The 19402-nt window shown below is 29.0% G+C and overlaps 2 protein-coding genes across 3 annotated transcripts; one reads left to right on the top strand and one right to left on the bottom strand.

Moving 5' to 3' along the window:
* Window positions 1–7186: 7186 nt before the first annotated feature.
* LOC130956118 (protein SHI RELATED SEQUENCE 6) lies at window positions 7187–10777 on the top strand. Of its 2 annotated transcripts, none has more exons than XM_057883152.1 (3): window positions 7187–7787; window positions 8746–9079; window positions 10618–10777. In XM_057883152.1, the coding sequence occupies exons 1-2, from the start codon at window positions 7298–7300 to the stop codon at window positions 9060–9062; spliced, it is 807 nt and encodes a 268-aa protein (XP_057739135.1). In that variant the 5' UTR covers window positions 7187–7297; the 3' UTR covers window positions 9063–9079; window positions 10618–10777. The 2 variants fall into 2 exon arrangements, with proteins under 2 accessions (XP_057739135.1, XP_057739134.1); XM_057883151.1 differs by having other exon boundaries at window positions 7187–7841.
* Window positions 10778–12946: 2169 nt separating this feature from the next.
* Window positions 12947–19129, bottom strand: LOC130957792 (phosphatidylinositol 4-phosphate 5-kinase 6-like). The gene is made up of 8 exons (XM_057884635.1): window positions 18715–19129; window positions 17490–18264; window positions 16530–16697; window positions 16283–16448; window positions 15273–15389; window positions 15001–15194; window positions 14085–14288; window positions 12947–13235 (listed from the first exon to the last, which is right to left on the bottom strand). Exons 1-8 carry the CDS (start codon window positions 19127–19129, stop codon window positions 12947–12949), a joined length of 2328 nt encoding a protein of 775 aa, XP_057740618.1.
* Window positions 19130–19402: the final 273 nt, after the last annotated feature.

The raw sequence follows: 19402 nt of genomic DNA, 5'->3' as shown, positions 1-19402 counted from the left end.
CCGTCATATCTCCTGACCAAAACGGATAGAACTAGCCTACGTGTCAGTTAACGTTGCTGAGTTGGAGGTTAATAGTCTGTTAAGTTCCACGTGGCCATTAGAAAATGGACAGGGGTCGATTTGTCCCCCTTTGGTGACCTAAAACTACGTCGTTTTAGTGGTCTGAGACATTGCGTTTTGATTGAATAAGGGAACGTGATGTTGGGGTTTCCATATAAGTCCACTGTGTTGCTCTGATAATTACCAAAAAACCCTAGTAGAGCAAGAGTCATCTCCTTGTAGTGATCGTTGACCTCTTGAAGTTGGAGCGACGTGCTGACGGAGTTGCTGACAAAGTTGCTGACTGACCTCCACATATTGGTGTTGACGGCGCTTGGTTGAAGCTTGGACGGAGATTGCACGGCGTTTGTAACGTGCCAGGTTAGTGTGGTCCTTCCATTGCCTTTTTAAATGTGTGTTGTCGTTTTCAATAAGTCTGACATGTTTTGACATGTACATTGTTTGTGTGGTCCAAGAAGAATAGAAATAGTAAATAATGTCAGTGGAGTTAGAAAATGAATTAGGGATTTTAATTTAAAAGTGAAATTGAGATAGAGTCAAATTTAATTTATATGCTAGTTTCTACTCTAATGTATGCATTATAATATTCTACAGATGTCTGAATATTTTGTTGTTCCCATGTTTCATCACGGGAGAAAATTTGTGAGAGACAGTGGAGGAAATATGAGTTATGTATATGGTAAAGTGAAGAGGTTCCACCAATGAATTTGGATTATGTGAATTTTTTCGATTTGGTTGTTTTATTTAAAGAGTTGGGTTATGTTGAGTATAAGGAGATGTATTGGTATGACATATTGGCCTCTAACATGGAGTCTGGGCTTCATCCCATTAAGGGTGATCATGAGATTAATGAGATGAGGGAGAACAAACTCAAGAATAGGGACAGTGAGGAGTTTTACATTTATTTTGACCATCCTGTAGATATGCCAGAGATGGTAGGTGATGGCTTGGCAGGTGAAATGTTGTTTTGAGTGATTCTTCATCAAATTCTGATGACGGATATGAGAGTGCCGAGGATGAGGCATGGAAACCACCTCCAGCTGGTTTTGAGGAGGACTCTGCAGTAATCTAACTGATCCTCTAAATCAATTAATCTTTCCTCCAACTCATTAACTTTGTTATCCACCACATAACCATGGCCTTCCAATCGATTCTGCTTTTGCTTTGATGCCCCAAATGAGACAACCTTATTAGCATCCTCACCACATGGAGATACATAATCATCTAGCCATGCAAAAAAGTTGCAATGCCATTTTTCAGTTTACAAAAATGTTTAACATTTGTTATCATCTGTGGAATAGAAATTGAAAACAAAAAATTAGCTAAACCCTCAAAAACTACCTTGAATTTTGGGCAGCGAAAGAATAATCTGTCTGGATTCTTCACTGTCCCTGACATAAACAATATTGCATGAGAACCACAATAACAAATTGGGGCAACCCATTTCTTCTTCCTCGGAGCTCCAGCACTCCCACCAGAATTTAGGCCCCAGGCTGAATCGTCTCTGTTTCGTGGGTTTGATGATGAACAACGCTCTCCATTACCAATCATGGTCTCCTAGGGTTTGTATTTGGGTTGGGAGAAGAGTGAGAGATTAGTAGCGTCGAATCACTTTCAAACCAGTGTGTTTCAGTGAAGACTAAAAATGAGGTCGTTTTTTGTTTCTAGAGTGGGATAGAACGACCCCTTACTATTCCCTAATAGCACGTGGTCTCAGACAACTAAAACGACGTAGTTTTAGGTCACCAGAGGGGGACAAATCAACCCCTGTCCATTTCCTAATGGCCATGTGGAACTGAACAGACTATTAACCTCCAACTCAGCAACGTTAACTGACACGTAGGCTAATTCCGTCTGTTTTGGTTAGGGAATATGACGGAAGGACCGGAAAGTCTCACAAATGTATGGGACAGGGACCGATATATCCCTTTTTTTTGGATAAGGACCGTGATGTTCATCGAGAAAAAAGACAAAGGACCGGATTGGGTGTTCACTCTAATGTTGATAGGCCCATGAAGTATTAAGTTCATCCCTGTATGAAGAAACTGGACCGGTGATAAAATTGGAGGGGGGGGAATTGGGGTGGGTTTGTGGATTTCTCTTTGCTGGGCCTAGGGCCCTCTCTCACAGGAAAACACAAAGAGAAGTGTTCCTACTTTGTCTTTCTCTTCGTAACGTTGATGCTAGTTGGACTTTAGCTTATAATCTTTTCCTTGCATTGCTCAAGTGCTCAACCATATTAATTATAATTAGCTAATCTTCTCAAATTTTTATTTATTGTTATATATTCAAGCACAAACTTATTGGTAAACATACTCCTATGGGTCTATGACCACAAGTCAAAAAATTAAGAGAATAATAATAATATTATTATCAGGTAAAGAAAGTCTAATTATGCCACATCACTGTCAGTCCGGTTGGCCAAACAAAAAAGAGGGGAAACTTTTATGCATTGGAATGACTAATTAGGTACCAAAGCTAGTGTTTCATAGACCCAATAGGGGGGCCTATTTTTCATTCTAATAAGCCAAATCTATATACAGAGGAATAGGGATAGGGTCAGGTTTAGATTAGGGTTAGGCTGTGATCTTGACCTACATACACTCTCTCTCACACTTCATAGATTATATAGTCTGGTCCACGTACCCTAATATTTCCATTATTTTTTATTTATTAATTTTTATTTCAACGAAGGATTTAGGGTGTGTTTGTGAAACACGTTTGAAAGGATAAAAGTACGTTTCAGTGCTTTGAACGTTGTTCTTTGATGTTTGGCAACTTTTTTTCTTTGAACGCCAACGTGATTCTGCGTCCCAAAAGCTCGTTCACTAGAAGCAAAAAATTATAGCTTCTGCGTTTACTCAACGTACGTTTAGGTTTATTGCTGATTATTATTGGTTTTTCCATATTTTTTTAAAATAATTATTGAAAATATTAAAATAATTATTCTAACTTTTATGCACTGTTTACCATTTTAATTTTTTATAATATATATTATTGTTTTTATTAGAAATGATAAATTAAAAAAAATAATTATAAATAATAATAATAATATAACTTATAAAAAATTAGAATCTAAAATAATAATAAAAAAAATATTAAGAATACTTAAAAAGAATATTAAAATATATTATTTTTAATTTAATAAATAAATATTAACTTTTACTATAAAAAAATTTAAAAAGTTGATAATTTTTATATATTATTTTTAATTTTTAATTTTATAAATAAATATTAATTTTTATTATAATAATAAAAAAATTATAATATACTAAAATAGAGTACTATAAAAAAATATTATATAAAAAATACTAAAAAAATATAAAAAAAAAAGTTTAAATATATTTAAAAAAATAATATTATAATTTAATATTATATTTTTTAATAATTAATTAATTATTTATCTAGAAGTGATTTTAACTAATATTATCCAAATAATATTTATTTTATTAAAATCAATTTTAGTAAAAATTGCCAAACATAAATCATATTGGCACAAACTTACTTCTACCCAAAATCAATTCTACAAAATCACTTCTATTCAAACTCTAATTTGTCCAACGTAAATCCAAACACACACTTGATCACCTAAGAAGTCCCATGATCACCTAAGAAGTCCCATGTCCCCCAATTTAATAACATGAGAGAATGGCACCGTTGATCCACCACCAAAATCTATTAGTACTTTCTTGTTTTATATATCCATGATGTTTCGGATTTTCATAGGAATTCATCATGATCATTGTTTGTGCTTGTTTTATCTGATGGACTCATGGTTCAAATTATTATTTAATCCACTATGTTCAATGGGATTATCAAGAATTTTTTAGTCAATCTGCCATTATTATCTTTTTTTTCTTATATATATAACTTTTGATATTTTTATTTTATATATAAGTGGAGTGGTAATACTATAATTTTATTCATGAGCATTTAATTTGCTCCAACACAATTTAAAAAATTTGTCGTTTTATTCACGGTTGAATAATTTTTTTCTGTAAGTCTAATAGAATTAGAGAATTTTTATATCTCTGTCATTTATAAATAATATAATTTTTTATACATTATTTCTAATAGATTATCTAATATTTAATTTTAATTGATTAAATTTTTTTATAATTTTATTTTTTTATTAAAGATAGAAAAATTTAAATTCATAATCTCTTAAATAAATATAAAGAAACTATGTCATTATTTTTTTTAATTGATTAAATTAATAAAAAGAAAAGAACGAAAAAATTAAAAATGATTATGTAATTAACTAATTATAACGTAGGGAAGGAAAAGGTTCGGAAAGTGGTATTAAGGAAGACTAAGAAAAAATCATTTATTTTTTTAATAATTATATTAAATATATACTAAAATTAATCATTAGTATAAAATATATATTAAAAATAAATTAAATTATATGTATATTTATATACAAATATATGATAATTAATTTTAATGACGAAGTTTAATATATAAATATCATTTTTGTTTTTCCAAACTTTTAGTAACATTTGCAACAATAATAATAAGTAGAAGCTTAATTAGATGTATACAAGTGTACTATTAAAATTTGCACCGCAAGAATCTTCAATAGGATACTACCCATCCCACCATGCCTCTAGTTCATAATTAATTAGTTAAATGTACAGATATGTAGTTTCAAGGAGGGCATGGAAAAAAGCTTCAAAAGAAAAAACTATCATCGAATATTTTACTCATAATTGCCGAAATAAAATGAGTTCCTTATCAGGAACTTCTTTCCCTTAAAAGGAGGATATTTTATTTTATTTTATTTTATTTTTCTTTGCCTCTTTGTTTTGATTTTTCTTCGATTTGCAACAAAACAGAAAGCCATTATGACTTAGGAGGCTTCAGCAGAAACGAATCCATACAAAAACGCGCAAGAAAACACCTAGGCCTTCACCTTTATTTTTGCTAAGATTAATTAAATTATTCATTTTGTATGTATAAACCAAGATCACAATTTATTTTTAATAATCAGGATTTAAAATGTAATAAGCAGTTTCCATGATTTTGTCTTTTTAATTAAAGCTATTTTTAAGATTGTGTTTGTTTTGTAAAATTTGAATTAAATGAGAAATTGAAATTGAGTATTGTATTTAGTAATAAATTTTTAGACACAAAATTCATTTTGTTAATATTTCTGAAAAATAGAAACAGATAAAACTGAAATTTCTAAAAAAAATTAAAATTTTAATAATATTTTTTTAAAATATTTTTATTTTTTACTTTTTTATTCTAAATTTATTCTCAGTTTTTATGTTCATTTTAAACCAAACTTCGTATTAAGATATAATTCAATCTAATATATTTTACGTCAAAAATAATACAAAAATTTAATTTAACTTTTATCTCTTAATTACTATTTCTCAGTCTAATATCCCTTTTAAATGTAGCATATCCCTTTTAAATGTAGCATAGGATAACAATTTTAAGATCGGATCCCCTAACATGCTATGTAAAAAATGTCTAAATAAATTTAGCTTATTCGTCCTTTTTCTTCTTTTATCCCACAATGAACAGATTTTACTGCATGATTTCATTGCTTTATGAGAAACAATAATGTGTCACAAAAAGAAAACAATAATGTATGCTTAGTTTTTTTCACATTTTATAAATTAAGTAAGATTGATATTTATTATTATTACATTGAAAATAACTGATTTTTTTATTAAATAATAAGAGGACATATATTATTACCTTCGTAATTAATAAAATTATTATTTGAATAATATTATATATTTAAATTTTTTTGTTAATTAAGTTTAATTAAATTGGTCTGATATAATAAAAACAAGTTATGACTAACATTATTTTAAATTTTATTATTTAATTTAGTTAAATTTGATTTATAAAAAAATTTAAATACGTAATATTATTTTTTTAGTATAATATTTTTTATTTTGTTTTTGATTTTCATTATTTTATATTAAACAAATTTATGATAAAATAATTTAAAAAAAACATCTAATAAAAAATAATTATTATCAATTAAAAATAGATAATTTTAAGTTAATCAAATAGTTAACTCACTTATTTATTTAAATATGTGATGAAGTAATCTATTAATTAAGAATAAATTTTTAGATAAAATTTTGATCGATTTAGTCCATGACTTACTCAATTAAAAAATACTATATTCAACCAAAATTTAAAATTTACAATCAATTTAAATTAAATTGGTCGACTGACTCAAGTAAATATTAGAATTCGAATTTTATTTCATACCTACAATAAGCCACTTACTAACCACAAATATAAATTGGTGAAAATTCAGATATAATAGACTTTATGTGAAGTTGATAATTGAAAGATGTAAGATAATTTGACTGATTTGATTAAATATTTATCTAACGATTCTCAATTATCAACTTCATGTAAAGTCGACCGCACTTGAGTTTCCACCATATAAATATACTATGAGCAACACCAAAAAAGCAAAATATATTTGATTGTACATTTTTAATAAGGTGTTTGCTACGGTACGATGATAAATTCATACGTACCGATATATTTAATATATGGACAAATAATAATTAGCCACGTATCAACATTTGAATTTTTTTAAATATATAATATATCATCACTTTTATTAAACTATCCTTTTAATTAAATAAAATAAAAAATATTTATTTATTTAATGTTATAAAAAGACTTAAATATCTTTCCTACTTAAACATCTTTTTTTTGTCTAATCAAATAAAGGAAGAATATTTAAGTTTTTTTATAAAATTAAATAAATAAATATTTTTTATTTTTATTTAATTAAAAAGGTATTTTAATAAAAGTAGTGATATATTATATATTTAAAAAAAAATCAAATGCTTATGTAAAAAATAAATTTTACGTGACTAATTATTATTTGTTTATATATTAAATATATCGGTTATGACGGTATCGTACCGTAGCAAACACCTTATAATAATTAAAAAATTATATAAAAAACATATAACAATCTCTATCCATCTAGAAACCTGTAAGGAAGTGGGACTTACAGTGTCAGAGAAGAGAGAAATAAAAAGAAAAAGAAGGCACATACCTTTTTTTCTGAATGGCTCTGTTAAGAAAAACATCCATCACTATGGCAGATTCAAACCATACATAGATCACGTTTGCATCAAAAGAATCGAATCTCATCTTCTCTTCACTCTTCAAATCTGCATATTCAACACAAACACCTCATTACTCATTATTAATCCCAAAATCCTGTAATAACAACAACAAAATGAGTATGTTAGGCCTCACAGACTTGGTTTTCATAGCTCCAAATCCTTCTTCTCTTCACCACCATCGCCAACAACAACTGATTTCAACGGAAAACGACAACAACAACAGCAACAACAACCCTCTGAGCGTTGGTTTCGGCATTTTTCCACTCTTAGCAGCCACGCCCTGCGTTCAGGTAGTTCAGAATCAGAGCAATGAGGAGGCGATCGAAGATTCTGGAAAGAAGAAGAAGAAGATCGAAGAAGATGAAAATGGCGGTGAATTTAGGGTTTGTACGGACTGTGGAAACAGAGCGAAGAAAGATTGCGTGTACAGACGGTGCAGGAGTTGTTGCAAGGGGCGTGGATATGACTGTACCACTCACGTGAGGAGCACGTGGGTGCCTGCTCTAAAACGCCGCGAGCGCCACGTGGCGGTGACTGGTGGTGTTGGTGGAGAAGCTGCTAATAAGAAGACAAAGAACAATAATGGATGCGCGAGTGGAAGTGGTACCTCTCATTCTCATACTTCCACCAACTCTGATTCCTGTTATTCTCATCAAGGTCATGCTTTTTGCATTTGCTTCTTTTCTCTTAAATTCCTTTGCCAAAGTTTAGTTGCAGTGAAACTTAGGTAAAGTTGATAATGGTGAGGTGTTAAATGATTTAAATTATTTGTCTAAATTTTTAGGTGAAAATTATGGTGTTTTTGTTATAATGTTTAAATTATTTAATTTTTTTTAAAATAAAAAATAAAATATTTAAAATAAAAAATAAATTATGTAAAATTTATTAAATATTATTTATTTATTTTTTTAGTAACTTAAGTACAAAATAATAGGCACCATAACATTTATCAAATTTTTATCTAAGTCAGAAGACTTAGTTTGAAGTATGCATGCAATTTCAAGAGATTGATTTGAGTATTAATTATTTTACAACTTTTAATATAATCATCCTCAAGAGATTTACGTACAATTGTGTTCACGTAAAGTTAATAATTAAGAATTGTTAGACATATAGTTTAGTCAAATTATTTAATAATTTTTAATTATATATCTATTAAATAATTTAATATATCTGATTAAATTGTTATTTAATAATTTTTAATTATTAATTTTACAATAATTTCGTTTGAGTGGTTATCCAGAATTATTTGCTTAAAACTGACGGTTATATGAAAATGATTTTTAAAATTGTTGAATAATTTAGTATGTTTGACTATTAGTAGTGTGATCATTCCTAAAAATAGCCAAATACTAAGTATTGAATATCTACTATTAAATTTATACAAAATGTTGGTAATTTTTCAGGTACAATATAATCTTTTATTATCTGAAGGGACAATTTTACATGTAATGTTATTAATTAATTTACACTACAAAAAATATGTGGCCAAAATGTACATTTCATTTTTATATTATTTGAAATTAAAATGGAAAATATTGGGTTGAATTTTTTCACTCAGATGCTAGGTTCAAAGAATCATTACCAGGTCATGTTCGTGCACCTGCTGTGTTCAAATGCCATAGAGTCTCAACTGTTGGAAATGGTGAAAATGAATTTGCATATTTAGCAACGGTTCATATAAGTGGCCATGTATTCAGGGGATTTCTCTATGACCATGGTGTTGATCCCAAAAATACAATAATGCCCTCCTATGCTTCAGAACTTCAACTTGGAAACAACTGCATTAGTAATGGGAAGAACAAGGAATGTTCTTCTGCAATTGGGGTTACAACCAATGAATATGATAATCTCTATTCTGCTTCTGCTGCTAGCTAGTTCAACATTGATTTAAGGTACATACAAAGCTTTGTTCAATGCAATTTTCTCTTTTTACACTCTTGTTTTTTGTGATACATCATCCAAAATATTTATTTAAATAAACCAAACACAATTTAGAGCCATTTACACTTTCATTCAATTAGAAAAAGAAAAGAAGCAAGTGTGCATTATTTTCCATGTCTTTGTCACATTTCCACTACATTACATGTGTTTTCCATGCTTTACACATCAAGGGCATAATTTTGGGACATTATTGTCTTTGTCACCATTTTTTTTTAAGATAAAAATTTAAATGAAAAATAGTAAGTTTTTCACTTTCTCTACTTTTCTTGCATAGTAAGATTTTCACCAATTTGTTATGATTCCCCCCATCACTCACACCAAATAATTGCAACTAATTGGGAGGCAATGTACTCCAAAACATGGTTTAATTACTTAATTTAGCATTATGCTTTTCCAAGTTTCCATAGTGTAACATTTTTCTTTTTTCTTTGGAGAAGAAAAAAGGGTGAAAAGCCAAAAGGGAGTGATGAACATGATTATGGAATTAAATAAGTGGCTGCAAAAGCATAGTGTAGTGTCATGTTGCTAAGTTTTAACAATTTTGTCCTTTATTTTGTTATTATAGTATTATTTTATTGAATACCTTCTACTTAGGACTTTAGAGTGAAAAATATCAGTGACTTCCCATAATGAGGCCAAGTGTAATTGCAATAATCTTTCTTAGGGGTGTTCATGAATCGAATCCGATTCGCATATCCATGGGTGTTTATCCGAATTCGATATGAAAATTGCGGATATGGATCCGATCCGCAAGGCTTTCAGATCAGATCGAATCGGATCCGCATATTAATCAGATCGGATTGCGGATTTTGTGTTGGTATCCGCATATCCGCGTATTCGCAAAAATAAAGAAATAAATAAGTAAATAATCTTTTTATGTTTTATTTCAACTAATAATTATAATATATGTTGTATTATTTTAATTTATTATTTAAGAAAAATATGTTTAATATTATTTTAAAAGTAAACATATTTAAAAGAATAAAAAAATGAATTTTATTGATATTTTTTAATAAAAATAAGCTTTTAAAAAAAATTTTTTTTGCGGATATATTTGATATCCGATCTGATCCAATCCGCAAATGTGCAGATCGAATCGGATCGGATCCAACCTTAAAAACTGCGGATATTGAATCTGATGATTTTTATGCGGATCGGATCAAAATTTTGGCCATATCTGATCCGATCCGCGGACACCCCTAATCTTTCTCCAAGTGACCCTTTTGGTAGGGCCTTTTATTCTCATTGCCTAACATGTATTTGCCTTCTATTTCATTGTAATAATGTTCCTTTTGTTATTTATATTGTTCAATGCCTTAAAGTTGCTCTTTATTGTTTCTTTTTATATATGGTTTTGGCCCCTAATTATCCCATTTTTTCAAGATGTGTCTAACGTAAATAGAAACCTAAAGTGTAGTAATAATGCTTTTGCATCATTTATCCTATAATTAATACTAATTATAACTAAACCTTGTGTGTTCAATGACAGGTAATGGATCAACTTAGGGTGTCTCCAAATGAAGATAGTTTCATTCTGCAATTTTGCTAAGTGGTCAAGTAATTATGTAAATTTCTCTCTACAAAATATAAATGTTCATATGCTTGTATAAATATGAGATGTCCCTTTTCATATCCACTCCTTAATTAAATATTTTACTTTGATCTCATCTTTATATTATTATTATTATTATTTAGCTGAATAAGCTTTGAAATACTATAAAAATTTGGATTTTTTCAATTTAGGTTTTCAATTTTTGTTCTAATTTTGACTTTATAAATGTTAAATATTGTCACGGACTAATATTTTTTAAGTTCTTATTAATTTCGAAAAGCTTATTGTTTAGGGTCCTACGACCGTTTGATTTAGGTTATTTTGAAAATGGTTTAGATTCTTTACAAATTTTATTATTATTATTATTATTTTGGTGACTTAGAAATTTTATTATTGTTCATGTAACATATAACTGATTGATGACATAGATTTCTGCTTATTACTACCTTAATCATCGCCTATAACTAAACTATGGGAAAATGATGGCACTAACCTAAACCACAAACTTCGAAAATTATAGGATTAAAAACTATATTTTTTTTCCTTAAAAGGAAACAATATTTAACAACTACTAATCCCAGATTTTTTAGAGGACTCAAAACTTAGTTAACTTTTTCTTTTTCTTTTCTCTCTCTCTCTCTCTCTCTTTTCAAGGTGTTCATGATTAAATGAACCACTCCAAGAGACGTTAAAATAACGTGGTCATCCATAATTTCTTGTCCTTTTTGTCTATGGAATACAACAATAATAACGAAATCCATTATGTATTTCTTCACATGAGTCTATGAGATATTGAGAAAGGGGACCACTAGCCTAAGTTTTGATTTCTCTTTATTTAAATAAGTTTTTACTCTTCTCATAAAATTTATATTTTTTAATATATCTTGTTATTCAATAAAATTTAAAAAATCATCTATTTTAGTATTCATTATTAATTTATTTTGCTAAGTAATGATGTGACAAATTAAATATTAACATAATATTTTTTGCCACGTTAACATTTTATTTTTTATCACGTTAGATTGAGTAAATAAAATTGCTATTAATCTTCCTTAAAATGACTTTAACTATTGATCACAATAAGAAAGGATTTCCAACTCCTTAATTCAAGGACAACTCATATATTCATCATCAAAACATTTTCATAGAGAGAAGGCTTTCAATTATGTATTTATTAGGGGTGTTCATGGATCGAATTCGATCTGCATATCCGTGGTATTTATCTAAATTCGATCTGAAAATTGCGGATATGGATCCGATCCGCAAGACTTTCGGATCGGATTAGATCAGATCTACATACTGATCGGATCGGATTGCGAATTTTGTGTTAGTATTTGCATATCCGATCCGCATATCCGCGTATCCACAAAAATAAAAAAATAAATAAGTAAATATTCTTTTTATGTTTTATTTAAACTAATAATTATCATATATATTGTATTGTTTTAATTTATTATTTAAGAAAAGTATGTTTAATATTATTTTAAGAGTAAATATATTTAAATGAATAGAAAAAATAAATTTTATTGATATGTTTTTAATAAAAATAAAATTTTAAAAATATTTTTATGTTTTGCAGATATATCCGATATTCGATCTGATCCGTAAATATGCGGATCGGATCGGATCCAACATTAAAAATTCCAAATATTAGATCTGATCCGATCCGATACGCGGTCATCCTAGTATCTATGTAACATGTTTTTTTTATATAGAAATTGTCCCACTTTTTTTTTGGGACGGAAAACATTGTTAGACACCACCCTACAAGCTTAGAATTAACTTTTTCCAAATAAAAAATAAATCACAAAAAGATCACAAAAATTACATGCAATGGCTTTGCACACGAAAACCTGATCATGTAATTCACTAATTCACAACCCTTCTCATATGTTTTTGCACATTTTGTACTCTGTCGAAATCCCCAAAGGGCCTTAAAAATATTTCTATTTCTTTTTTTAACTATCTTTTTGGGCCTTTCTGTTGTCATACTATTTACAATTGGAAAAGGCATCACAACACCCTGACCAAAAAAGAAAAAGGAAAGGCATCACAACATTATTGGTCTACCCTATACAACATACATCTTTTGTGACTACAAAAATGAACAAATTTAAGAAAATACATGTATAGTGCTTAAGCAAGCGACAAACCCTTAAACGGAGCTCAATTTCGCGACAGCCGTAAAAAACCTAAGAAAATACATATATCGTGTGAATCACTCACTAATAAGATGAATGTTTTTGCATCAAAATTACACTCTTAATTACAATGTATCTTCCACAAAAACTCTGAAAATAAAATCACGAAAGCGTTTGGAGTATAAGTTTGGATCAACCGCAGATATTGAAGTTGGATCATATTGAAATGATTTATATGCATGTTCAAGCTTTTTATTAATGTCATATTCTTGTAATATATCTATGATACCAAAGAAGATGACAATCTCATAAAACTCCCCGGTTGGTTCTCCCACCAACTCAAGGGAATCTGTGCTGCTTCTTCGCGTCGTCGTTTCGGCTCGTGCCGACATATTTATACCAAGATGAATCGGCCTAGAACAATAAACATGGTACAAATCAAATGTTTTTCAAGAAATTTAACTAAGGAGAAACATAAATTAGATGAGAGAACCAAAGTATGTTGTCATGCCAAACCAATATATGGTGTAAGCCTACTAGCATTTGTTCAAATCCAAAAGGAGGGGAAATAGCGAAGAAAATATTAAATATAAGTGCTAATTTTATAGACTAAATTTTAAAGTGGTCATTGAAATTGACTTTACATATTAATTTGGTTATTGAAATTCTATTTGCATTATTATCATCTTAAAAATTGATTTCTGGACAACATACTGATTCTTGACTTCTTTTCGATAGTAAATCTGTAAAAGGAATACTGAACTGACATTCTAATACCACACTAAATACTAGTGAAACGTTGTCGTTTGTATTTGGCACCAAATGAAAAATGTCACGTCATTTAGATGCCCACATATATCAAAATGCTGTTGCGTCTATTTTCATTGGGCACCAAAAACAAACGACGTCATTTCACTAGTGTCCAGCATGACATTCGTATGTTAGTTCATCATTTTGTTTGCTGAGTTATGGTCAAAAAAAGGCTAAAGAACTACTGTTACCTGGAAATCAATTTCAAGAACGATAATAATGCATTTAAAATTTCAAAAACTAAATCAATCTAAAGCATGAATTTTAAGGACCACTTTGGTAATTTAACCCACTCTTAGAAATAGTAAATTAATGACTTATTGAAAATTAAACTCATTTAATTTTGAATGAGTTGAATTGAACCCAAAAAAACTCCATTTGCTATAGTTCTTTAAATGGATTAAGGAAATAATTATAAAGATCTTTATAAATTGAAGTTATATATATACACACCGGTTAGGATCTTCATTTAGATTATCAATGTGAAGAGAAGATAGGCGAAGGGCATCATTGTCAAAGTGAGGAGTTGGGGTGAGAGCTCTTGATGAAGGTGTGACACTGCCATCACTTGTTGTTTCTCTGAAGTGAAGACCAACCAGCATACTATAATCCATGATTCTCTCTTGTTCTAAGAACTCACAATCCTTATCCACTTGCCTGTATCAGTTTTTTATTTCAGATTTATTAGAAATATTAATATATTATCAACTCATTTATCAATATTTTGTACTTCAAATGTTAAGTCAATACATATAAGCCACATTTTAATAAAAAAATAAAATTAAGGCTTAAATGGTTGCATATAATGATGTAAAATATGTGAGTGTTTTTTTTTGTATTTGCAAAATATATATATATTTTTTATTTTTGTATTGTTACGAGTATTTTTCTGTTAAGACGACAGCAGTTTGTTCAAAACATAAATTATTATAAATAAAAAAAGAAAAGGACAAATTATGATAAACAACAACAACAAAAAAAGTTTAAATATTCTGTTAATTTTTATAATTTAATTAAATTTATAATTAAGTTTTTATTTTTTTTTCTTTTCAATTAGATCTCTACATTGTTTTTAGTTTTATAGTTAAGTCACTTTTAATATAAAATATATTATAATTAACTGAATATCTTTTCGTAAATTAAAGGTATTCATAATTAATTAAAATCTAATTAGATCTTTTGATTATATGCATTTTGATAAAAATATTATGTTAATTTAAACGTTTTTAACAAAAAAAAATTAATTACAAAATTAAAAATAATATAAAAATTTAATTAAAAAATAATATAAAAATTTATAAAAAAATTTAATAAAATTATAGACAAACAAAATAATTAAACTGAAAGAAAAAGCAGATATAAAATTCACCTGCAAAATTCTTGGAAGTAAGATTTTTGTAGGCGAAATATAAAATTTAGGTCAAGATCTTTGAGAATTGTTGTTGGGTCAATTTCTTGCTCAGATTTATCAGTTGTACGGCCAAAGGTTGAACCTTTTAAGTCAAATCGGCGATGAATGGCATAATCAGAACAAAATAGGTTTCCCATTATGACAAATCGAACCTACAATTTGTAAAATTAAATTAATAATAAAAGCTAATACATCAAAGTGAAAGTTTCTACGCACCTTAGTGTTGTTACCTTCTTATGTCCTGTTCCAGTTAGTTTAACACAATGAAGCCCATAAAACTTTGTGATTAGAGTGTTCTCAAAACCCCTCACATGTTTATAATAAGCCGGTAGCATTCTAAGAAAAACCTACAATATCATGGAAAACAAAACTAATCTTTGGATTCAAAATTAATATATCAATTATGTTTTCACCAAAGAATTATCAATTTGATTCCTAAAATTTAAATGATATTATTGTCATTTTTTAAATCAAACTCTGAGAAATATAGTTGTCTTTCGACTTTTTTTTGACAGTGACTTAGCAAATAAAGTGATGAGCTAGCACTCTTTTATTACAGTGGACAATAATAAAATGATATTGTTTGCTTTCAGCGCCCAATTAAAACAAAAACGATGTTATTTTAATAGTTGTGGTCATATATTTGATTGAGCGCCCAAAAGTAAATGATGTCGTTTCACTATTTTTCAATGCGGTTAAACTGTATTAGCTCATCACTCTATTTATTAGGTGTCAGTTTGGGAAGTTTTAAAAGTAACTTTTTTGAACTTTTGACTTATAAAAAGTAATGGTATTAATGTCTAGTACAATTTTCAAAACCAAATTGCAACTTTTTAAAAAGCTATTTAGGAATTTATAGAGAAATTAAAAAAATGACCTCTCTCATAATATTACTATTTTTTTTTTATCACATTTCTATAAAATAAGCGCTTTTAGAACTAAAAATCTAAACACAAAATAACTTATTTATAAGCTACTTTTAATATATCAATTTATTGTTTAACCTATTTTTCCAAAAAAAACTTAATTAAGTTGTTTTCCCAAACTGATTCTAAGTCACTGATAAAACATGATCAAAAAACCACTATATTACCTGAAAACTCAATCTAAATGACGCTAATAATTCAATTGAGACTTCAGGAACTAAATCAATATAATCGTGAATATCAAAAACTACTAATAGATATTTAGTCATTGAAATTAAATAAACCGAAATTAAAAAATTTATAATAGAACTCACTTTTACTTCTGCTTTTTTCATTGTCTTTATCATATAGCGATCATCATTAGTTAAGTAAAAGAAACTTCCACTTTTTCCAGGAGATGAGAGCTCCCGAAGAGCATCATTCCCACATATTGATATCATGTAATCAGCAGGATCAACTTTGAACAATTTTCTCAAAGCCCTGCAAATGTAACAAAATAGTTACTATAAAATTATTTAATTATCTCTAAAATTTAAAGTATTAGATAAGACTGATATATACCTGAAAACTACAGGACAATAGTCTTTCCATCTAAATTCACAAGATGAATGAGGTGGTGTGTGCTTAGATCCTTTTGGTGGAAATTTAGTCCATACTTTTTCTTTGGGATCAAATGCAGAAGACTTCAAATCAAGTGATGCACTTGGAGCATGTTTTCCAACAGAATGCCTATGCTATGGCACAAGAAATTAATAACTTTGCCGTGAAAAAAAATATATAAAATATTAATTATGTTGTATGTACATAAAATATTTTTTGTTATATTATATCAACCACTTTTATAAAATATACCGTAAAAGACAATAATATGTGTATATCAAAAATTAACCATCAAATTAATTACTTATATTGAAGTATAAAATACTAAAATTTTGAAAATTGAATCGGTCATTAAGTCGACAGAATTAAAAATTCAAAAATTTAAAAGTTTAATTGAAATTGAAGCAAATATAATAAAATAATATATATTTATGTATAATATACATATTTTTTTAAAAAAAAAAGTGAATTTTTATATTTTATTGTTTTAAACTAGTTAACCGTTACAAAATTATATAGATTTGATCGGTTTTTTCTACTTTTAAGGCCATTTTTTTGTTACCAATTGATTTTTGCTTGAACCGAACTGAATTTTTAATCGGTTTTCGAATAACTTATTTGATTCGGTTGTTTCAACTTGATTTTTAGAACCATGCAAAATATATATCAGAAATATATGAAAATGCTAGGGAGACAAAAAAAAACAGACAGGATTTGCCTTATTTAGTATTCATTAATTGTCGCAATAATTAATGAATGCTAAATAAGGCAAGTTATGACTGTTTTTGGCTAATTTTCTTTGGTTACCAAATATTTCCGTTAAAAAAATATTTAATTGAAGCTAAATTGTTGCACTAGAAGCAAGTATGAGATGAAAATGAAATGAAGATAACAACAAGTATATATGATTATTATTAATACCTGATACCTAACTGAAGGTTCAACATGAGTTCATAGTTTTTGTGACCTTTGGATATAGTTTCACCTTGTCTTGTAGTTGCATTAATTCTCAACAAAGGTGATGATGATTTACGCCAACTAGGAACAGAAGAGTGATCACTTAAAGCATCAAATCCAAACTCTGATTTTCTACCACCATCATCACATTCTTCAAAGCTACAATTATCAAACCTTGCATCCATTGACATCCACCTTGGCCTCAAACCCTTATTATTGTTACATTTATATTCTTCTTCAAACCCACCCAAATTCAATGCTTTTTGTGAAGGGTAAATTGAAACCTCTTCACACACTCGAATCTCACATTTGCTACTTGATAATGCTTCATATAACATTTCACGTGGGTCCAATTCAATCTTTGGTCCATCATCATTTGGATGATAAGTCCCACTTTGTTCCTTAGGATCCTTGCTCCATATTCCGACGTAGATTCCGCCGTCGCCGGCGAATCTATACGTACCGTTCCCTTTAGGGAAACCATCTTCCCAACACCCTTCATAACTATCACCATTGTTGAATGTCATTGTTCCTTCTTCACTAAACAATCCATTCTTCCATTGCCCATCATAAAAGTTCCCATTTTTCCAATGGTACTTTCCATAACCATGTTTCAGTCCCTTCTTCCATTCGCCGTCGTAAGAATCCCCGTTGGAATAGCTCTCGCTTCCATTCCCATGCCGGAAATCCATCACCCAAGAACCCTTATAGGTATCTCCATTTGAAGCTACATAAGTACCTGAAATTAACGAGATGAGAGATAAATAGGAGAGACCAATTACAAAGAAAAAATGATTCTATTCATATTTATATCAGAGTAAACGACCAAAAATACACCCGAATAATTTTATTGCTAGTAAAAATGTCCTCAAATTTTGTTATCGACAAAAATGTATATCTACAAACTGAGATGTTCTACGTTAATAGAAAAGAGTGATGTGATTCTATGTGGCAAGCGAAATTTTGACGGTAACTAGTGAATCACATCACGTTTTTTCTTTAGATATTGTTGACATGTTTTTTAAATTATTTGAATTTATTTTTGTCAATAAACGAAATTCGAAAATATTTTTGTCGGCATCAACATAATTTTAGTCCATTTTTAGCGATTTATCCTTTATATTATATGACACTAACTAATGAAACTATTCTAATTGAGCCTCGAACACACTTTTATTCATTACAGTACCTTCTCCATCCATGAAACTGCACTTGAAATCGCCTTCGTATTTGGCGCCGTTAGGCCAACTAAACCTCCCTTGTCCCATGATGTTACCTTTGCACCATTCACCAACATACATGCACCCATCTGTCCATAAGTATTTGCCATAGCCATGGGGGAGCTGATCGAGCCGATCACCGGTATACATGTCACCATTGGGGAGGATCTTGTCAACATGGCAAACCTCTGATGATGTAGAACTAATATGATCACTATCATCGTCGTTATCGTTGTTGTCGTCGTTATGCTGGTGGTGGTCCTCATCGTCTGCATGGGCCACACTTTTCGGTCCAAAAATGATGTTCCCTCTCTTCTTTTTTGAAGTAGTTTTTCGAACAGTTGCTTCCCATGTCTTCACAATATCATTAAACTCTTTGCTCATTCGCTTAAAGGTATCCACTTTGAATGAACACATTTTTCTACTATTCACCATTACCTTTCTTTTAGCGACGGATTCAGAAAATTTTACTAACGAGACTACAGATAAAAAATATACGTGTATAAAAAAAAATTACATAATTTTTTTTTGCTACAAACCCATAAAGAAGGAAAACTTACAGAAAATGAAATGAGTGTTTCTTGATTACCCTTCTTTTTTGTCCCTATGTGGTTTTGTAGAAGGGATTCTTGTGTTTAGATTTTCTAAGAAACGATG

The sequence above is a fragment of the Arachis stenosperma genome, chromosome 10, assembly GCF_014773155.1.
Source record: "Arachis stenosperma cultivar V10309 chromosome 10, arast.V10309.gnm1.PFL2, whole genome shotgun sequence".
Classification (NCBI taxonomy): Eukaryota; Viridiplantae; Streptophyta; class Magnoliopsida; order Fabales; family Fabaceae; genus Arachis; species Arachis stenosperma.
Note: the sequence above shows the minus strand (reverse complement) of the source record. Positions and strands in the feature narration are given on the sequence as shown.